Genomic DNA, 20573 nt, shown 5'->3' with positions numbered 1-20573 from the left:
CTGGGAAAGGTCACAAGGCAGGTCTTTGAAATGATCGGATGATGATCTCACATTGAGACTCAAATTCACATAGTCCAGGCTGACATTTCAATGCAGTACTGAGGGTGGGGTGAGGAGGTGCATTGTCAGAGTAGCCGTCCTCCGGATCAGATGGAGTTCCATCTGCCTGTTTTCTGGTGGACAATAAACCCACTCTTATTCTAGGCCTGTTTGGACAAGGAGATACTCAGTGTAAGAATGTAACTTGGGCTGGCAGCATGGACTGTGGTGTTTTAACAGTCTGCTTGCTGCCAGGCATGGACTGAACAGCCTTTTCTTCCCCCTCCCCCCCCCCACCGTTTCCTTAACGGAAAATGAACGGCGACAGAATCTAAGGTTATTCTAGTTCTAAATGGGAGTTTTTAAAAAACATTGATTAAAATTAACAAGGAGCTAACTTTCCCCACTGGACCAATGCGGTGTTACACAGTTGAATCTTGGTCAAAGTAGACATACAGCTGTAGCTAATGTGAATGAATGGGAGGAATAGCAATAAAACTGCCATCTGTTCTTAATAGACTGCGGGAAAGAACAGGCTAGTCCGTGTTGCTCCACATCACGTTAATAAGGGCAATGCCAATGTTCGGCCCATTGGTTTGTAACAATAATTCTTACCGTTGATACAGCATTTTATAACTTTGACGAAATGTCTCAAAGTGCTTCAAAGGATTTACTGTCAAGGGTACAGACTGTATATTTGTAAGCAACAGGCAGATATGACCTTGGTTTAACGCCTCATCCGAAGAGCAACACTTCAGACAGTCTAAGTGTTCCCCCAGCTCTGCACTGGAGTGTCAGTCTAGACAGTGAGCGCAAAGTCCTAACATGGGGTTTGAACCTGCAAGTTTTGGGCCAAGAAAACAACAGGTGAACGAACGATTTATCTTGGTGATTGTTGCTTGTGGCCCCAGGAGAAACTCTGAACGTCTGACGTGAAGGACAGCACCTCTGGAATTCCAGCTCTAAACCCCGATAGTCTCAAGGGATTGTGAAAGCCGAAGAGCGGAATAAGCAACAACAACAGCTTGCATTTATATAGCGTCTTTCGCGCCGGACGGCATTTTGGAGCGTTGGTTTTAATATTGCCGGAGCCCAATGACGGTAAAGCTTTATTTAGTCAATCATGCAGTCAAACCAACCAACGAAGGTTACACTGGGACATCCTCCCGACGTGAAAGGCGCTATACAAATGCGATTTGCACTGTACATTAGAGCCAATTCACACGGAGTTAGGACAGCATGTTGGTTACAGTTACCACAGCAACAGTATCTGTGTCACACCATTTGTCAAGCTGATGACTGAAACCGCATTCTAACGGGAAAATTATTCATTCATACGGCGAAGAGTGTTACTTGATAATATCACAGGCTGGCACTTTGTAGTAAGATATAAACACCTCAGAAATAGCTTGTGATCATTGTAGGAGTGTAGTATGTGTGGCCATTGTTTTGTTCGATAACACGAGTGGGAATCGATGCAACCAAAGGCCATTACTTATTTACAGTGTTTCTCTTGCGTCTTTGATATTATTGCTTAACAGCATGACTTGAAGGCCTAGGCTTTGGATGGGGGAGTGAGCACAGGATCAAGTTCAGCTTACGCACACAACACACACACACATATACCCAACACAATCAAACAAGGATGGTTATTATTTTATCTACTTCCACCCTGCAGGGTCACAGTTTGTAGCTGGGGGGAATCAATCGCACTATTGAATTCCTTTCAAATGTTGATCTTCCCAATTGTTGTTGTATTCTCTTAGATGTCCGTCTCCCCGTTCCCCACAACCCCCTCCCACCCGCCGCGCGCTCTCTCTCTTTTTTTTAGTTTTATACAAGTCCAATCTTAACGTCCAAGCTTTAGTGTCTCTGCCCGACTCCTTAACAGTACGCTCATCTCCGAGTTTGAAGGTGGTGGGTTCGAGCTCCTTGTCGGGACTTTGGTCGAGGCTGACATTGCGATTCAGTGCTGGGAGAGCACTGCATCGTTGGAGATGCCGTCTTTTGGATGAGACGTCAAACCGAGCTCTTGAGACTCTGTCCTGCGTGAAGGGCACTATAAGTAGCTGTTGTTGTTGTAATTCTATGTTTAAAAAAAACACACAAGCTTCACTACCAAACTCTGCAGCATATTACTTCTCAGAGGTGGCCGAATCCTGTCTCTTCAACAGAGCAGATGAGCTATTGTCAACACACAGAACAATAGACCACCTGAAACCTTACACGAATTGGCTCCCAAGTGATCAAGAGAAAGCAAGCGAGTCGCACAGCGTGTTGTTACTCTTCATACACTGCTGATTTGAGGACATGGAACGATTCTGCAGCGAATTTAAAATAATTTGGTCACTCAATCCACGACTGTTTGTGGGACGCTGCTGTGCCGAATTGGCTGCCTTGTTTTGCCCACAAAATATAGTCAATTCACTTTACAGTATATTCTTTGAAGCGCTTTGAGACGTCTCGAAGACGTGATAAGGCGCTATATCAGATGCAAGGATTATTATTATTATTATACTCCAAACAAGTTTCCTGTACATTTTACCTATCCCCATTTATTCCATAAGAACCACAGTAATTTAGCGCACAGAAGAAGGCCATTTGGCCCATTGTGTTCGTTTAAGAGCAATCCTTTCAGTCCCATTTCCTGTCCTTTCCCCATGACTCCTTTATAAGTATTTATCGTGTCCCTTTTTGAAAGATGAGATGGATTCTGCCTCAATCCAGCGCTCTGAGACATCCTTCAGATGTGAAAAGTGCTGCACAAGATGTATGAATTATTATTGTATTATGCAGTGGAGCAGATCCAGGGATACTTTCGATACCCTGTGCATCATAGGTTTCAATCAGAGCTTCTCAGTCAGTGCATAAGTTGCATTGAGTCGGAATGAATACAGAAATCAAAAGACAAGACACATTTCAGACTGTAAACCTTGTTACCTAGGCATCGATGATTGGTGGGGAGGTGAGGCTATTTGTCTCCAGAACTGAATGTAGGATTAGTGAAAGGAGCAAAATGATTTTACTGTGGAATGAAAAAAAGAGATTACTCTTCTTCTCTGAATTTGCTTTGCACGGTTAAATCAATTTTTTAACAGACAAATAGGGACGAGTTTTCTGCGACTTCAATCCTGGAGTTCCTCTACCTTTTCCCCCCCGTTCCCTCCCTAATTCTCCACCTTTAGAGCCCACCTCAAGACCTTCCTTATCGACCACACTTTCCATCGCCCAAACTGTTTGTTCTAACCTTCTCCCTTCTGCCTTGCTCAACATCCAAACCCACCTCTGGCAAGCGCTCCAAGACCCTATCTTACGTGAAGGGCACTTGCTAGCCATATAAATACAGATTATTATTGTGTTTTTGCACCATTGCAATAGCAAGGTGTTGCTCGTAAATTAACATCAATGCATTTGGTCAACAAGTGCAGCTAGTAAGCGTTTGATTGTGAATTTACCATAGCCCTCGTTGCAGTAAAAGCCTTTTGCTGGTAATATTAATTATGGCCTCTGTAGGTGGTTGTGGAGGATAAGTAGCACAACATAATGCAAACTAGCAAACCGTGCTTGCCATCAAAATGAAGTCTCATCTCGCAATGATAACGCAGTGACTCGGAAGGCCGCCAATAGCTGCGAATTATATTATTAGTCGCCATTAAAGATTTCAGAGGCTAATGTTCAGAATCTAACCAAAAATAGATTTAAACTCAGGGCCTTCGTTCCACCACCGGTGGCCGTGCCTTCAGCCACTACACCCCGAACTTCGGAACTCTCTCCCTCAATCCCCCCATCTTGCCCCCTCCCTCCCCACCTTCAAAGACCTTCCCTTTTTGATCGTGCTTACGGTCACTCCCCCCCTCCCTCTCCCCCTGGCTCGTTGTCAGGCTGTGTCAATGTGAAGCGCTCTGTGACGCTACTCCAGATGACGAGCGCTGTATCAATGCGAGTTGTTGTTGTCATTATAGATGCGGTTGAAGACATAGGTTTTAAGGTGGGATTTAAAGATAGATAAACAACATCAGGAACTCGCATTTACACAGGGTAATTCATAAATCCGTACTCATAGAGTTTTCAATTATTAATTATGTCCTTTTTTTTCTTAGATTGTGTGTGCAGGAGATGTCTTTCGTTTGCGTTTGTGAAAATATTTTCACCGAGTTGTGAACATCTATGTGACCATCTCGTAGAGATGTATGATTTACGTTTGATTCACTCTACATAGTGCCTTTCACAAAGGATAGCGTAGAGCTGAACAATGGCTGAGTTCGAAGCTGAGCCGGGGAGAGAGGAGAGGTGGCCATAGGCGTTGGTCGAAGAAGAAAGTCTACAGGTGCGATCTGAAGATGAGTAAAGAGGGGGCAAGGATTGAGGCAGGAAGTTCCAGAGGTCCAGGACATAGTGACTTAATACACTTGGTCTTTAATAGATTTCATGCACTTTATGTAGCAGCAAATAGGAGTCCTGTAGCATAGTGGTTGGAGCACTCGCCTCACGAGCGATAGGTCCCGGGTTCGATTCCCTGGCGGGGCAAACCTTTAGGCAAGTTTCCTTACTCCATATACCTCTGTTTACCTAGTAGTGTAAGTAGGAACCAGGTAATTAGTCGATTGGTGGATCGCTTTTCCAGGGGTATTAATGGCTTCAAAAAATGTAATAAATAAATAAAAATAATAATAATTTGTTGACTCAATCCACAACTGTTCGTGGGAAACTGCTGTGCGCAATTGGCTGCCGTATTTCGCCCACAAAATACCCAGTCAATTCACTTTACAATATATTCTGCGAAGCGCTTTGAGATGTCTCCATGACATTATATGGCACGGCATATCAAATGCAGGAATTATTATTATTATTATAATAAATGCATAACACAGACTTCTTGTTAGCACGGGGGAATTGATTATCCTGCCTCCATTGACAAGCTTATTAATGTTTTCTTCTTCATTGTTTTTTTCCCATTAGGACGAAACGAGATTGTTTTTGAAACCACATTTGGACTGGTCTGCTGAACGATTTCCATTTTTCTGTTTCAAGATAAATTCAGTGTTGCGTGGTCAGAGGTGATTCAACCTTAGAAATAAAACCTGTTGAAACTTGACGAATTTCCCTTGCAAAAGAAAACGCAGCATCGCAGTTTGCTTTGGTTCGGTGAAGGTGGGATTTAGTTTGGCTTGCGATATAAAGCAATAATTATAATAATAATAATATAATAATAATAATTATCCTTGCTATTCAGGTGGGCATTCAGGACCCTGTGCCACTATTCCAGCAGAGAAGGGAGTTTCTTTCGGCCAACAAGCCTCCAGATGAAAAGAAATAGTTATTAATTTCATGGCTGGTTGTGGGCGATTTCTATGTACAAACTGGCTGCCACATACGCCTACAATCACTAGGCTTGTCTGTGAAGTCCTTTGAAATTCTTTGACGGTGGGATAAAGCAAAAACTACATCAAATGCAAGGATTATTATTGGTGAGCGCTGGCGGGTGTGGACAGAGCTTTTTATTTTACAGTCACCCCCTTAAGGCAGGCAAAGGCAATGAGGAGATTAAGCAGATTGATTCGCTTTCTGGAACCTTGACAGATCTTATCGCTTACTTACAACTCAAGCTGTGATTGTTTTTCATCCTTAATTTTTTTTATTTTATGCAATTATTGGCAACTTGTGAGATTATACCACATCCTGTTCTCACGCCACGCCATATCTCGCAACCGTTGTACATCAGGCTCATTTACACCGTTTATCCAATTTTTGTTACACACTTGTTGGGATGGTGGAATACCCCTCCAAGTAAGATAGCAAGAAGCAGACTGTATTCTGGGTTTCAAGAGGGAAGTAGTCAGGTGTATGAAAGATAATAATAACAATATCCTTGCATTTGATATAGAGCCTTATCACGTCTTCGAGACGTCTCAAAGAGCTTCACAGAATATACTGTGAAGTGAACCAACTGTATATTTTTGTGGAGTCCTGTAGCTCGGTGGTTAGAGCACTCGCTTTGCAAGTGAGAGACCTGAGTTCAATTCCAGGCAGAGGGCGAAACCTTGGGCAAGTTTCCTTACTCCACACAGAGCCCAATAATAATCCCTCCAAAAACAAAAAAAACAATAATAAATTGGTCATTTTCAATCTACGACTGTTTGTGGGACATTGCTGTGCGCAATTGGATGCCGCGTTCGCCCACAAATATACAGTCAATTCACTTTACAGTGTGTTCTGTGAAGCGCTTTGGGACGTCCTCCCGACGTGAAAAGCGCTATATCAAATGCAAGGATTATTATTATTATTATTATTATTTTGTGGGTGAAATACGGCAGCTAATTCCGCACTGCAGTGTCCACACAAACAGTCGTGGATTGAGTGACCAAATTATTATTTGTTTATTCAATTATTTTTGAAGGGATTATTACCTCCAAAGAAGTGATCTGCCAATCAACAAACAACTGGGTTTGTCCCTGTTTGTCCCTCGTGCTCTCTGCTCCATCAATTCTGCCCTTGCTTTGAACCACTTCGCCCCAAAACTCTGGAACTCTCCTTCAATCCCTCTGCCTTGCTCCCTCCTTCCCCATTTTTAGATCATGCCTTAAGAGCTTCCTCTTCGACTGTGCTTACAGTCGGCTTTCCGGCTGAGTTCAATTCCAGGCGAAACCTTGGGCAAGTTTCCTTACTCCACACAGAGCCTAATAATAATCCCTCCAAAACCAAAACAATAATAAATTGTTCATTTTCAATCTACGACTGTTTGTGGGACATTGCTGTGCGCAATTGGCTGTCCAGGAGACATTGGGATACTATTTCCAGTATCCTGCAAGCGCTCTGGGACGTTAAATACAAGTTGATGTTGTTATTATAATATTTTTCCATTGTCGAAATTCAGCCAAACCTAATTCAACTGATTGTTTGTCTCATTATTGTTTGTGGGACGCCTCTCGCACAGGTCAGCTGTCCAGTTTGCCGACATAACAAAGGTCTCTAGGCTTCAAAGTAATCCACTGTGCGGGAAGTGGGTTCAGCAAACTCACTTGGAGTATATATATCTGTCCTTTGGATGAGTCGTTAAACCGAGATTCCGTCTGCCTGTTCAGGTAGATGTTAAAGATGCCGTGGCACTATAGACAAGGGAATTTCTCTCTCCCGGTGTCCCTCGAATAAAAATGTTCACTCACTCCATGGCTGTGTGTAAGACGATACTGTGCAAAACTGGCTGCCAAGTTTCGCCCACAAAATACACAGTCAATCCACTTTGCAGTGAATCCTGTGAAACACTTTGAGACTTCTCAATGATGTGGTAAAGCGTTTAATCAAATGCAAGGATTGTTATTATAAACAATGTGAAAGTCGCTATATAAATGCAAGTTTGTATTGTATTGTCATATTGCAAACACTGGCTAACACTTTGGGCTGAATGGCCTGTTTCAATCTCGTGTGTAATGTATGTAAAGTGCTTTGAGAGTTTATGATATGACAATTTGCCATTATCAAATGCAAATATTATTGCCTGTGAGGGCTTAAACTTCAAGACTGGATCATGGTTGACGTCACACGCAATCCTACCTGACAAATTGTGAGTTAATTTACAATCTCATTGTATTTCTCCTCCGTCACCATTAGCTGTTGAAAGCCTCACTACAATGCTCCTTAACCATAAATAGCAAAGGATTCTGAGGAAGCTCAATTCACATTTAAAGCATTCTTGTTTTGTGCAACCTCTCGTCAGTTCGCATGCAGCAGCAAAGTGGCCGAAGGAAATCTGACTTGCAAAATGCAGCTCAAATATCCAGAAATATCCTTTCCCACTCTGGTCTGAATTTTGTTTATTTCGTCCATAAGCCACTCAGTACAGGCTGTTTGCCTCACACTCTAATCACAAACAGAGAGGCATTAACATTCAATGGATTTATTATTCTTCGCCCCCCCAGATAAAAGCCTGAGGCTTTTGTGATTCATTCAAAGTGATAATGTCCCGAGAGCCAGTGATGAAAGCCACCTTTGAAAACCACACCGATCCGCCTTGTTGAAGTACAACCGAGAGTGTGGGTATAAATATGAATCGGGTAAGTTAATGGGCAAGGCATTTTATAATAATAATAATAATCCTCGCATTTGATACAGCGCCTTCTCACGTCTTCGAGACTTCTCAAAGCGCTTCACAGGATATACTGTCAAGTGAATTGACTGCATGTTTGTGGGCGAACCGCGGCAGCAGCGTCCCCACAAACAGTCGTGGATTGAGTGACCGCGTTTTTTTAGTCTGTGTAGCATTTTAGAGCGTGCGAACTTTGGCAAGTAACGAAATGCAGCCGTAAATTTAGATCTGTAGTATTTAGCGCTGAGTGTAGTGACCGTGCATTTTATAGGGGAACGTGGCAGACAATTTGCACACAGCAGCAAAATGGGCCACAGGAAATCTGCCTTGCAAAATGTAACTCCAAGTGGACTTTAAATCACAGCACTTCCTTGAAATATCGATAAAGGACTCGATCCATATATTCTCCAACCCCAAATAATTGAATCTCGTCCAAATAGCTTCAATAAACACTTTTGAGTTAAGTGCAGTTGACTGCTGTTATGTTTATTTATTATTATTTGGAAAAAAAACCGATGCAATACGATTCAGGGCTGAGGTCAGTTTAAAAGCTCGCTCATACGCTGATGTTTTGTACCCTAAGATCCTCAACCCATTAACTAGTGCGTGTTGCGAACGACGCTGGAACGATTACACAAAGCCCTGCCCCCCCCCCCCCCCCACCCTCCCCCACTTTGCAAACATTCAGAGTAAAACAGCAGCTGCCTTTGGGGGGAATCAAACAAATCAAATTGATTCCAGTCCATAAATGTGGAAAGGAGGAGCTTGATGCAGACTGTGACACGAGTCTTGCGCTCTCTTTCTCTCTCTCTCTCTCTCCCTCTCTCGTTTCATTTCTAGCAGCATTTTCAAATGAGATTGAAACCACGACAGTTGTGAGCGAGCGAGCTCGCTGGCTAGCTGCCTGCAGATCATTTGGTGTGTGTGTGCGTGCGTGTATTTGCCAGGTGCAATCGTTGTCTGGATTTTGCATTAAATCCAGCACTCCCTTCCTTCTCTTGCTCTTTATCCATCTCTCTCTCTCTCCCTCCCTCCCTCTCTCTCTGTGTCTGCCTGTGTGTATGTGTTTGCAGCCTTTAATATCGCACTAGAGGAGCGGGACGATGGATGTGACAATAGCCACGGGATCTGGGCTCAGCCTAGACTCGCTGAACCTTTCTGAACGGAGCCTGACTCTGCTGTCTCCTGGGGGGAACGAGTCTAACCCGGCGTTCCAGGGCTTGCAACTGATCCATCATCTCAAAACCCTCATCATCCCCCTCTACTCCATCGTGGTGGTGATGGGCATCCTGGGCAACTGCCTCCTGGTGTACGTCATCGCCCGGGTCAAGAAGATGCACAACGTCACCAACTTCCTCATCGGCAACTTGGCCTCGTCGGACGTGTTGATGTGCACGGCCTGCATCCCGCTGACGCTGGCCTACGTCTTCGAGCCGGGCGGCTGGCTGTTTGGGCGGGCGGCTTGCCACCTGGTGCTGTTCCTGCAGCCCGTCACCGTGTACGTGTCCATCTTCACCCTGACCGCCATCGCCGTGGACCGTTACGTGGCCATCGTGCACCCTCTCCGCCGCCGCGTCTCGCTCAAGCTCAGCGCCTACCTGATGGTGTCCGTGTGGGCGCTGGCCTGCTGCCTGGCGCTGCCCGCCACTGCTCACACCTACTACGTCGAGCTGAAGGACCAAGGGGTGGCCATCTGCGAGGAGTTCTGGGAGAGGAAGGACGAGGAGAGGAGAGCCTACGCCTGCTCGTTGCTGGCGATCACGTACATCCTCCCCTTGACCATCATCCTGGTCTCCTACCTCAGGATCTCAGTCAAGCTGAAGAACCGGGTGGTGCCTGGCAGCGTGACCCAGACCCAAGCAGACTGGGACAAAGCCAGGAGGAAGAGGACCTTCTGCCTGTTGGTGGTGGTGGTGACGGTGTTCGGGGCTTGCTGGCTGCCGCTGCACGCCTTCAACATCGTGCGAGACATTGACATCGACATCATAGACAAGTACTACTTCAACCTGGTGCAGTTGTCCTGCCACTGGCTGGCCATGAGCTCCGCCTGTTACAACCCCTTCATCTACGCCTGGCTTCACGACAGCTTCAGGCAGGAGTTGAAGAAGCTGCTTACCTGGCCGGGCAGAGTCACCCCGTTGGGGCAGAGTGTCACGGTCAGCGTGGTGCTGTGAGGAGAGGGGTGTTCGTCTCTTTCTATCTTTATTTTTTTCGAGGGTTTAAATTAAACGTCCCATCTCCTCTGACTTGCTTGTCTGGTGAGAGAGATTCACTTTGATAAGGAACTCAAGCTGGGGATGGAATAATAAAAATAATAATAATAATAATAATAATAATAATCTTTGTGTTTGATACAGCTCCTCGTCACGTCGTCGAGACGTCTCGGAGCGCTTCACAGGATACACTGGAAAGTGTAGCGACTGTGTGTTTTGTGGGCGAAACGCCACAGTGTTGAGCGAACGGGCAATGCCTTGCGCCGAGGTAAGGAATCCCGGCATAGGAATTCCTGCTCACCCACAGGAATTCTGCTCCGGAAGCAAAAGCAAAAGAGTTCGGGCGGAGGTCAGCATGACGTGATTCCGATGACGCGATAATCCTTGCATTTAATACAGCACCTTATCATGTTGAGACGTCTCAAAGCGCTTCACAGGATACACTGTAAAGTGCAGTGACTATTTGCCGGATCTCTTATTAAGAAATCTGGTTAAGAAATACCGCAAGTTAGAACCACCCCTCCCCTCAACCCCGCCAGCCCTACCCACCCCATATTTTGCACAGATGTTCTTAAGACCACATGTCTGTTATCTCGTTGGGTATGTTTTGTGCGTTAAAATGCTTCTTAAAGGATCAGTCCGGGGAAATTCTTCAATGTAATGTGTACAAAGGCGATGTGTTAAATGTGTTTATAAACTGCCCCGAACGAGACGTAACAGGGGTTTGATTTCATCGTAGAATCGGTAAGTCTCGGTTTCTGTGCGTTTCAGAACCAAGTGCCATTTACTTGCGATATGAATAAATTTTAAAACTTTCATTGAAAAAAAGTGCGTCGACTGTCCTATCACGGGAGGCTTTGGCTCAAGAGCTGCGGGGCTCTACTCTGCGTGCATGAGGGGTGCTATATAAGTGCAAGTTGTTGTCATTTGTTGTTAGCTTGCGCTAGAACACCGTATAGATATAATTCCATACTGCAGCTGACGTCTATTCACACTGAACCCAGTGGCGGTTCGCTAATTACCTTGTAAAATCACAGGCTCCTGTGCTCTGTCACTGGATACCTACCCTAAGATTCCACTTTGCCTGCTTTGAACGTATCGATTGTGCAGAATCGCGGATAATCCTCAACCTAATCAAAAAGCCGGCTCCGTTTATTGCAGAATAACAGATTCCAAATCAAGGCTGAATTTGAGAATTTTCCACCCTTCTGCGGGATGCTAACCTTCAAGGCAAATTGGTCGTACAGGCTCAGATCAGGGGGAATTTCAGGCTTCTGGTGCTTCTCTGTTGGCTTTTTTTTTGTTTGGAACTATATATTTATTGCTAAATATATATATTTATTTATTTATATATATATATATATAAAATATATATATTTTATTGCACAACAGAAATCCAAAACAAACAACACTACAACACCTTCTGTTACAATATGTTTTCCTTTCTCCCGATACAAAAAACATTCCGTTGTTTACGGTACATTCCTTCAACGCACGCGGGTTGTGCACCCGTTTTTTTCTTGCGACGCTCTCTTTAAAACAGTCAGGGTTCATCATCCCTTGTGTACACCACATCCCCGTGCGAGCCAGCACACCCTGATGGGGGGGGGGGTTCTTGCCGCTTTCGGAAGGTGCCCCGATGTACGGTGGCTTCTATGTGACCGGTTCTGTTACGGCTTCATGGGGGAAAAAAAGCAGAGAGTTTCTTCCAGCGTCCTGGCCAAGAAGTCCTCCTATAACATTGATTGTTCGGTCACCTCCTGGCTGTTTGTAGGACTTCGCTCTGAGTAAAGTGGCTGCCACTTTGGCCACTTTGGCAAACACAAATACGCAGTCATTCCACTCAACAGTAAAAGCTGTCGAGCACTTTGAGATGTTTCGTGCTAAGGTGCTGCACTAAGTGAAAGGGTTATTATTAGCTATTATTAACTATTGACGTGCCTATATCCCTATTTGTGTAATTACTGGATGCATGCCCCACTTTACTACGATCGTATTGCATTATAGAAATAATAATCAGCAGGAACCTCGACGCCACTGGAAATAAATATCTCTTGTCCGTCAATGAATTCTTTTCTGTCTCTCTGTTATTCAATCCTTTTACCTCTCTCGGTCTCCTGCTCTTTTCACTCGCCACATCTCTCCGTGGCTCTGTCGCTCAGCGTCTACAGTCGTTGCTTCATTCTGCCCCGTTTCTGTCACCGGACTGACAGCCAGGCATGTCCCATGTACATGCAGTGAAACTAGCACAAGTCGTATGATTCGGGACCATAACATTTAACATGACTTACACTTAGTATGAGTTACAGACAACCTTGTATGAAATAATCAATAATTCACACTGCGCGGGTACTTCAATGAAGCCAGTAAGTATATTGGTGGCGTTACGAGTTAGGAGGTGATTTGCTTTATAAAGTCCGACCAGCGCAAAGAAATCTAAGTGTTTCTTGGTAAAAAACCGAATGGAACTCAGGTCCATGTATGATTTAGGCAATTATATGATTTGTAAAGATAAGACTTATGTGAGTTTTACTGTATATCATTATAGATTTACACTGTAGCTAACATTCACCCACACATTCTCCCCCATCATGTCCGTGGATGACGTTTTACTAATTCAGTGTACTAATGCGCTGTTCCGTACACCCTTGTACCCTTGCATTGCCGAACACATAAATAGGTCACCAACAATTGCCGTAACATCTTCCAAATAACCTTTAAAGCACACAATTTTCAAGGTTATTCCGAAGATGTTAGAGCAATTGTTTGTGTGGAAGTGAACAATTTATGCGTTCTTCTTCACACATCCTTCAAAAAAATAAAATATAATAATAATAAATTGGCCACTCAATCCACGACTGTTTATGGGACACTGCTGTGCGCAATTGGCTGCATAAATTATATTTATGTTATTTGTTCAGCTTCGGGTCACCCTCAATGTAATGTGTTTCATGTCCGTTACTAAGCGCTGTTGAAACATCCTCACTGTCCCCTTTATTGTGTGCCTGACGGATTATGCCTCGACTGTTAATAATTCAGTCTGTGTTGAGCGTCAATGGTTTATACCGGTTTAGGATATTTCACCCACCCCTGGGACTGTGGTTCTGCGTTTGCCTGAATCTTCAAACTGATTCTTCCTACACTTTGGACATAAAATGTGGAGCAGATTACAGTACAATTTACACCCGACATAGCGCACTTCACGTCGGGAGGACAACCCAAAGCACAGCGGAGCCAAGGGTGACAGCTGTGGGGGGTGGTGGGGGGAGTGTTGAAGAGGGGTAAAGGTGACAGAAAGCGTTTCAAGACGCACCTTAATATAATAATAATCTTTGCATTTGAAATAGCACCTTATGATGTCTCAAAGCGCTTCACAAATATACTGTAAAGTGAATTGATTGTGTGTTTTGTGGGGGCGAAACATGGCAGCCAATTGCGCACAGTGGCGTCCCACAAACAGTGGTGGATTGAGTGACCAAATTACAACCATTTAATACTTTTTTTTGAAGGTATTATTACCCCCGGGGGGAAATCGTTCCGCCAATCGACTAACAACCGCATTCCTGCTTACTGCCAGGTAAATAGAGGCGTGTGAAAGAGAGGAGAGAAGGGACCTGGGAATGGAGTCCCAGAGGTTCGGGTCTCGCCAAAAGACTGCGGTGAGGATGGGGGGAATAGAGAGTGGGGGATGTGGGCGTGAGGTTGGAATCAACCGAGTAAAGGGAATGGCTGGGTTAGTATGGGTGAAGGAGGTTGCAGACCGATTAATTAAGTGCCGAGGGCACCCATTAACACACAAGATAGCGCAGAGTGTGAGGGAGCATGAATCAGAACTGGTCAAGACTAGGAAGCCTTGCTGAGCTAATTGAACTACCCTTCAATCAAGCACATCTTTGGGCTAGAAAATAGAGGGCTTCACTGCTTATTAAGCAAACCAGCGCCATTCTGTTATTGTGTACCAGAAAGTCCTTTGCTGATTTACCCTCGCTATGTTTTACATCCACTTTCCGTGCAACAGCATGTCAGCTGTAACGCTCCCTACTCCTCGTATGTCACAACAGAGTGAAATATTGCAGAGTGCCCTCCCTAATATGCCACTGCATGAGTGTGCGCGTGTATCATTTGTGAACGCCTACGTTGTTCGTGAACCGAGGCTTGTTCAAATCACGTCCGCATCACACATCAATAGCTCCCTCTGTACCTGGCCTGGAATCACTACGTATTGAGGCGTGCGTTTCAATAACAACCTCTTTCCCAATCGGGCAGTTGTCTAATTCAGTGGCGCAATTGGCTGCCACATTTCGCCCCCACAAAACATACATTCAATTCACCTTGCAGTGTATTCAGTGAAGCGCTTTGAGACCCTTTGACACTTTGTGGCTTTCCTTACATGAGTTAGACGAAGGCCAAGCGAGTCAATTACACCTACTTTCTATTTATTTTCTTCCCCAAATTGTTCTTCCTCAGCTGCACTCACACGCCACATCTATTCATTTGTGCGATTGTGATGTGTCCGTGCAAGACAAACTGTCACATTACTTACATGTTTTAAGGCGTTTGCCTCGGTCTCGATCAATGTAATTCTTCTTATTGTCCTAACAACCGTTCCGGTTTTGTTTGCTCTTGGTACTGCCGCTTCTGATATGATACAGGATATTTTAAGGCTTTCTCTCCCTCCTTGCCTCCCTCACTCTCTCCCTCCCTTCCCATGAATTTGTTTTCCATCATGATTCCTCTTTAGAAATGATACTCCATTCTCTCAGACGAATGCCTGTTAAAGAGTTTGTAGAATATGCGGGAGATTTTGTGGAATAGAAGCTGCTGAGATTTTGTGGAACGTGTTGCGGGTTTCCTCAATATCTCCTCCTGTTTGAGTTACAACTGTTCCATCTCGCTGAAAAATCTTATGGAAGCCCTCAGTTCAGGTCTCAGGCAGAGCTGATCATATTAATAATAATAATAACAACAATAATCATCATCATCATCCTTTGCGCTTCGCAGAAGATACTGTAAATTGACTGCGTATTCTGTGGGCGAAAAGCAGCAGCCAATTGCGCACAGCAGCGTCCCACAAACAGTCGTAGAGTGAGTGACCACATTTTTCAAAGGCGCGATTCTTAAGCATCTAAATTTGTAATGTGTTGTGAACGTTCGAAAAAGAATTACTGTGAAAGTTTACGGGAAACACAGCGAATGGATAGACCCTTGACAGACTGGCACAGGTACCGAACTCGAACCTGGATTTGCTCCTTAATGTTACGGACTGTTACAACTGCTTAAAGCAATTTTCTTACTGTCTGGTTACTATGGTTATGCGCCTATTTCCATTTGACAAAATAATGTACAGCTCAGCTTCGGCTGTCTGATCCTCTTACGTAAACAGCGTTCAATCAAATCAAAAGTACGATTCGGCCTCCGAGTCGGGAATTGAGCCAATTCCTCTGATTTTTCATTCCGATCATTGCCGTGAGTGTAAGTGAGGCGGGAAACGGCAGCTTCTCCTCAGGGACATGTTTGATTGTCAGGCACATTCGGAAATATCATATCATCAGTTAAGTATATTTATATTTAAATATATTTAACTGACGATACGACATTTAAACATATTAAACATTTAAACATATACCCAAATTAGAATTAATTTTAAGAAGAATCCTTGATATAGCTCCTTATCACGTTGTCGAGACATCTCAAAGAATGTACTGTGAAGTGAATTGACTGTGTACATTGTGGATATTGTCAATTGAGCACAGCAGTGTCCCACAAACGATCGTGGATTGAGCGACCACATTATATTTTTTAACAAGAAAAAGTTAGTAGCCTAAGGAGCATCACTGTGTGGGTTCACCTTCAAATACACTGCAAACTACACTTTACAATAGATCCCGTGAAGCCCTTTGAGACTTCCGTTGGCACAATGAGGCATTATATCGGATGCTAGGATTATTATTGTTATTATCATCATTAACACTTGAAAAAAATGATTAGCTGAGCTTCCAGTCTCTATGGGAACCGACACCAACGACGCTTAAACCTCAGGGAAGGCGGGGGGTGGCGGGGTAAGAGTGGAAAACAGGGGAGAATTATGGTTTGCAAATAAAGGTGCTTTGCTCCTTTTTTTTAGCGAGGAGTGGAAAAAATCAAATCAACGCTCTTTTTTTACCCTGACATTTTGTCCCTGTTGATTCATGGCTGTGTTTTCACCAAGGTGACCAAGAGGAGCAAATCCAGACCGTGCTAACGTCAGACGAGGGGAAGAAATGAGATTCCCAACTTGCGTTCAAAAACCTTCCAATTATTAAAACAACTCCTCGGGCAAATGGACTCATATTCATCAAATCTTATTCTATTCATGTTGTTAGAAAGTATTTGCGAGTGCGGCACACAAATTATTATTATTTCTTTTGAAGGGAATATCACCCCTAGAAAAGCGATCTGCCAATCGATTAACAACCGGGTTCCTACTTACTGCTTGGTAAACAGAGGCGTGTGGAGTAAGGAAACTTACCTAAGGTTTCGCCCTGCCCCGGGAATCAAACCCGGGTCATCTCGCTTGTGAGGTGAGTGCTCTAACCTCTAAACTACAGCACTCCATGGATTCTAGGACTCCACACCAGGATCCTAATATTAGTAGATTTTATCTTAATTAATAATAATAATAATCCTTGCATTTGATATAGCGCTTTTTACGTCGGGAGGACGTCCCAAAGCGCTTCACAGAACACACTGTAAAGTGAATTGACTGTATATTTGTGGGCGAACGCGGCAGCCAATTGCGCACAGCAATGTCCCACAAACAGTCATAGATTGAAAATGACCAATTTATTTTTTTTTGGTTTTGGAGGGATTATTAACATCTATAACTTTTCACTGACTTACTAATATCAGTTGAATAACAGATACCTTGCACGTCTTTGTGTTTCGGTCTGTTTGTGTGTGTGTGTCTGTGTGTTTGTGTGTGTCTTGTCTGTTATGCATGTGTGTTTGTGTGTGTCTGTTTATGTCTGTTCTATATGTGTGTGTGTGTGTTTGTTTATATGTATGTGTGTCTCTGTCTGTTTGTTTGTCTCTGTGTATCATTTGTTTGTGTGCATCTGTGTGTACCTGTTTGTGTGTGTCTGTCTGTTCTGTATGTGTGGCAGTGTGTGTGTTATCTGAATGTGTATGTTTGTGTCTGTTCTGTATGTGTGTGTGTGTGTTTGAATGTGTCTGTGTCTGTCTGTGTGTGTGTTGTAAAAGCTTCTCAGGCAAAAAATGTTTTGCAAAGAAGAACACCAGCAGCTTGAATGAACACTTTATCATTACCAGCGAATGGCAATAAGGTTCCTGATAAGCTCAGGCGCTTCAGTAACAGTGCAGATCCTGAATGAAACAGTGGAGGATGGAGAGCAAAAACCTCTCTGTCTGTGTGTGAGTATATGTGAGACAGAGCTGGAAGGTAACAGACACACAAATGTGTGGCTGCGAGATACTGAGCTGGGCTGGATGATGGCTCAGTCGATAGGTTAAGCACAATTCCTTAAATTTAACCCACCTGATCCATCCTTGAGAGCAATCGGTCCAGAGGACAAGACGCTGGGCTGGAGGAGAGGTGGACCACTCTTTGTGTGTGTGTGTGTGAACATCTTAAACCTTTCTCATCTCCCACTTTCTATGCCAACTGCACAGGTTCAGTCAGGCTCGACTGGGGATAATTGTCAATTGGAAAAGATCCATAAGTAAGTAGCAATATTTTGCTAATAGCAGGAGAGAGAGAGAGAGAAAGAGAGAGTGATATTGCCTTATCCTTTCCTTTGTTTAGCTGGCTAGATGGTAAATATATATATATATATATATTTTGGAGGGGTGGGGGAGAAGAAAAAAAGTTTTCTAGTCAAAGGGTTTGTATGTTTTTTTTATATTGCAGTTTTAAAAAAATAATAAATAAAAGTTGGGAAGAATTATCTCAGAGATAGATAGACAGACAGACAGACAGACAGACAGACAGACAGATAGATAGATAGATAGATAGAAAAATATACATATATATAGACAGACAGACACACAGACAGACAGACAGACAGATAGAAAAAATATAGAAAGAGATAGACAGAGAGAGATGGGAAGAGATAGAGATAAATAGAGAGAGAGAGAGAGAGAGAAATAACTGTCGATCCATTAATTTCTCAAGGATTGCAAGTTGTAACCACTCAATCCGTATTAATACTGTACCTGTCTGGAGTCCAGACAGTGGCATTTCTAAAGCATTTCTAAAACTTGGAAAGAGAAGAAATACAGTGAGTGAGAGAGGTGGGCAATCGCTTGGTTTTTGTTCGTCTGTGGTTGTGTGTATGTTTCATTATTATTAAAGGGATATTGTTACAGCAATATAATATATGTTATATAATAAAATGCAAATACATGTTATATTATGATATAATGTTGTTATAATAATTCTTTCACAACAATATCATAATATTATCCTGTTTTCTTATAATAATTATTAGTAGTATTAGTTTAATATTACAGGGGGATTAATCGCTTTAAAAAAAAGGATTCGGTCACTCAATCCACGGCTGTTTGTGGGACGCTGCTGTGCGCAATTGGCCGTCGAGTTTCGCCCCCAAAATCTAGTCAATCGACTTTGCAGCGTATTCTGTGAAGGGCTTTAAGACGTCTCAAAGACGTGATAAGGCATTATGTCAAATGTAAGGATTATTATCATTATTATTATCATCATCAATAATATTATCGTTTGTGTATTGCGTCTGTCTGTTCTGTATCTCTGATATTGTGTCTGTGGAGTGTATGTGTGGGTGTGTAAAAGAAAAAAAACAATCGCTGGGTATTTAATGCAATGTCTTATTGTTCTAATTTCTTTCCCTTTACCTCCCTACCCCCAGCCCCAAACCACACAGCGACTCTTTGGCAAATTGGGTGTGGGTGTGGGTGGTGGGGAGCGGGTGTGCGGGAGAGAAGAGAATATTCCCAGCATGGAGTTGGGAAGCTGGGAATACACTCAGGGAAACCTGTCTTTAGCAGCCAGGGGGCTGGACGCATTGTCCAACAACATCTCATCGCAGTTCAAGGGATCGAATTGATCCAGTCCTACAAGCCCCTGATCATCCCCTGCTACGGGCTGGTGGTGTTCATCGGAATCTTCGGCAACTACCTGCTCATCTACGTCATCTGCAAGACCAAGAGGATGCACAACGTCACCAATTTCCTCCTGGGTAACCTGGCCTTCTCGGACATGCTGATGTGTGCCACGTGCGTGCCCTTCACCTTGGCGTACGTCTTCGAGCCCCGGGGTTGGGTGTACGGACGCTTCATGTGCTACTTTGTCTTCCTCATGCAGCCGCTCAGCGTCTTCGTGTCGGTCTTCACCCTGACCGTCATCGCCGTGGACCGTTACCGGGCCATGGTCCACCCGCTCCGCCGCAGGCTGACCGTGTCTGCCTGCGCCTACATCCTGTCCGCCATCTGGTTCCTGGCCGGCCTGCTCGCCGCTCCCGCCCTGGCACACACTTACTACGTGGATTTCTACCGCCGGGACCTGACCATCTGTGAAGAGTTCTGGATGGGGATGGAGAGGCCTCGGCTGGCGTACGCCTACAGCACCCTGATCGCCACCTACGTCCTGCCCCTCTCCGTCATCTCCATGTCCTACCTACGCATCTCGGTCAAGCTCAGGAACCGGGTGGTGCCGGGAAACATCACCCAGACGCAAGCCGAGTGGGACCGGGCCAGACGCAAGAAGACCTTTCGTCTCTTGGTGCTGGTGGTGGTCGTGTTCGGCCTCTGCTGGCTCCCGCTTCACCTCTTCAACGTGATCAAGGACATCGACATTGGGCTGATAGACAAGAGGTATTTCAACCTCATCCAGCTGTTCTGCCACTGGCTGGCCATGAGCTCCGCCTGTTATAATGCCTTCATCTACGCCTGGCTCCACGACAGCTTCCGAGGGGCTCTGAGGAACATGTTCATCTGGAGAAGGAGCAAGAGAGTGGCTCCCGCTGTGGCCGGTGTGATGGTCAGTGTGGTGCTTTAATCTCAAGAAACCCCTAACATCAAATGGGCTTCACGCATGCACCATTACCAACCACCCAACCCCCACTCAGCTCGGCGGGTACTGGCCTGCTCACGTCATCCCCCACCATCCGCTCATGTCCGGCCTTCAGGCTTTCTACCCCAACCCTCTGGAACTCCATCCCCCCCAGAGATCCCTCATCCTCGCCTCTCCCTCCCTCCCTCCCTCC

At 44.5% G+C, this 20573-nt stretch overlaps 2 protein-coding genes across 2 annotated transcripts; both read left to right on the top strand.

The window, feature by feature from the left end:
• Positions 1-9225: 9225 nt before the first annotated feature.
• Positions 9226-10412, top strand: LOC103185243 (prolactin-releasing peptide receptor-like). The gene has a single exon (XM_007903643.2). The coding sequence runs from the start codon at positions 9226-9228 to the stop codon at positions 10294-10296; it is 1071 nt and encodes a 356-aa protein (XP_007901834.1). The 3' UTR covers positions 10297-10412.
• An 8853-nt stretch (positions 10413-19265) lies between these two features.
• On the top strand, positions 19266-20365 carry LOC103185211 (prolactin-releasing peptide receptor-like). The gene is given in 2 exon segments (XM_007903603.2): positions 19266-19398; positions 19401-20365. Coding segments are annotated over 2 exon segments (1056 nt in total). The 5' UTR covers positions 19266-19307.
• The last annotated feature ends 208 nt before the right edge of the window (positions 20366-20573 follow it).

Source organism: Callorhinchus milii, unplaced genomic scaffold, assembly GCF_018977255.1.
Source record: "Callorhinchus milii isolate IMCB2004 unplaced genomic scaffold, IMCB_Cmil_1.0 Scaffold7, whole genome shotgun sequence".
NCBI classification, from domain to species: domain Eukaryota; kingdom Metazoa; phylum Chordata; class Chondrichthyes; order Chimaeriformes; family Callorhinchidae; genus Callorhinchus; species Callorhinchus milii.
This window is presented reverse-complemented; position numbering and strand designations above follow the sequence as displayed.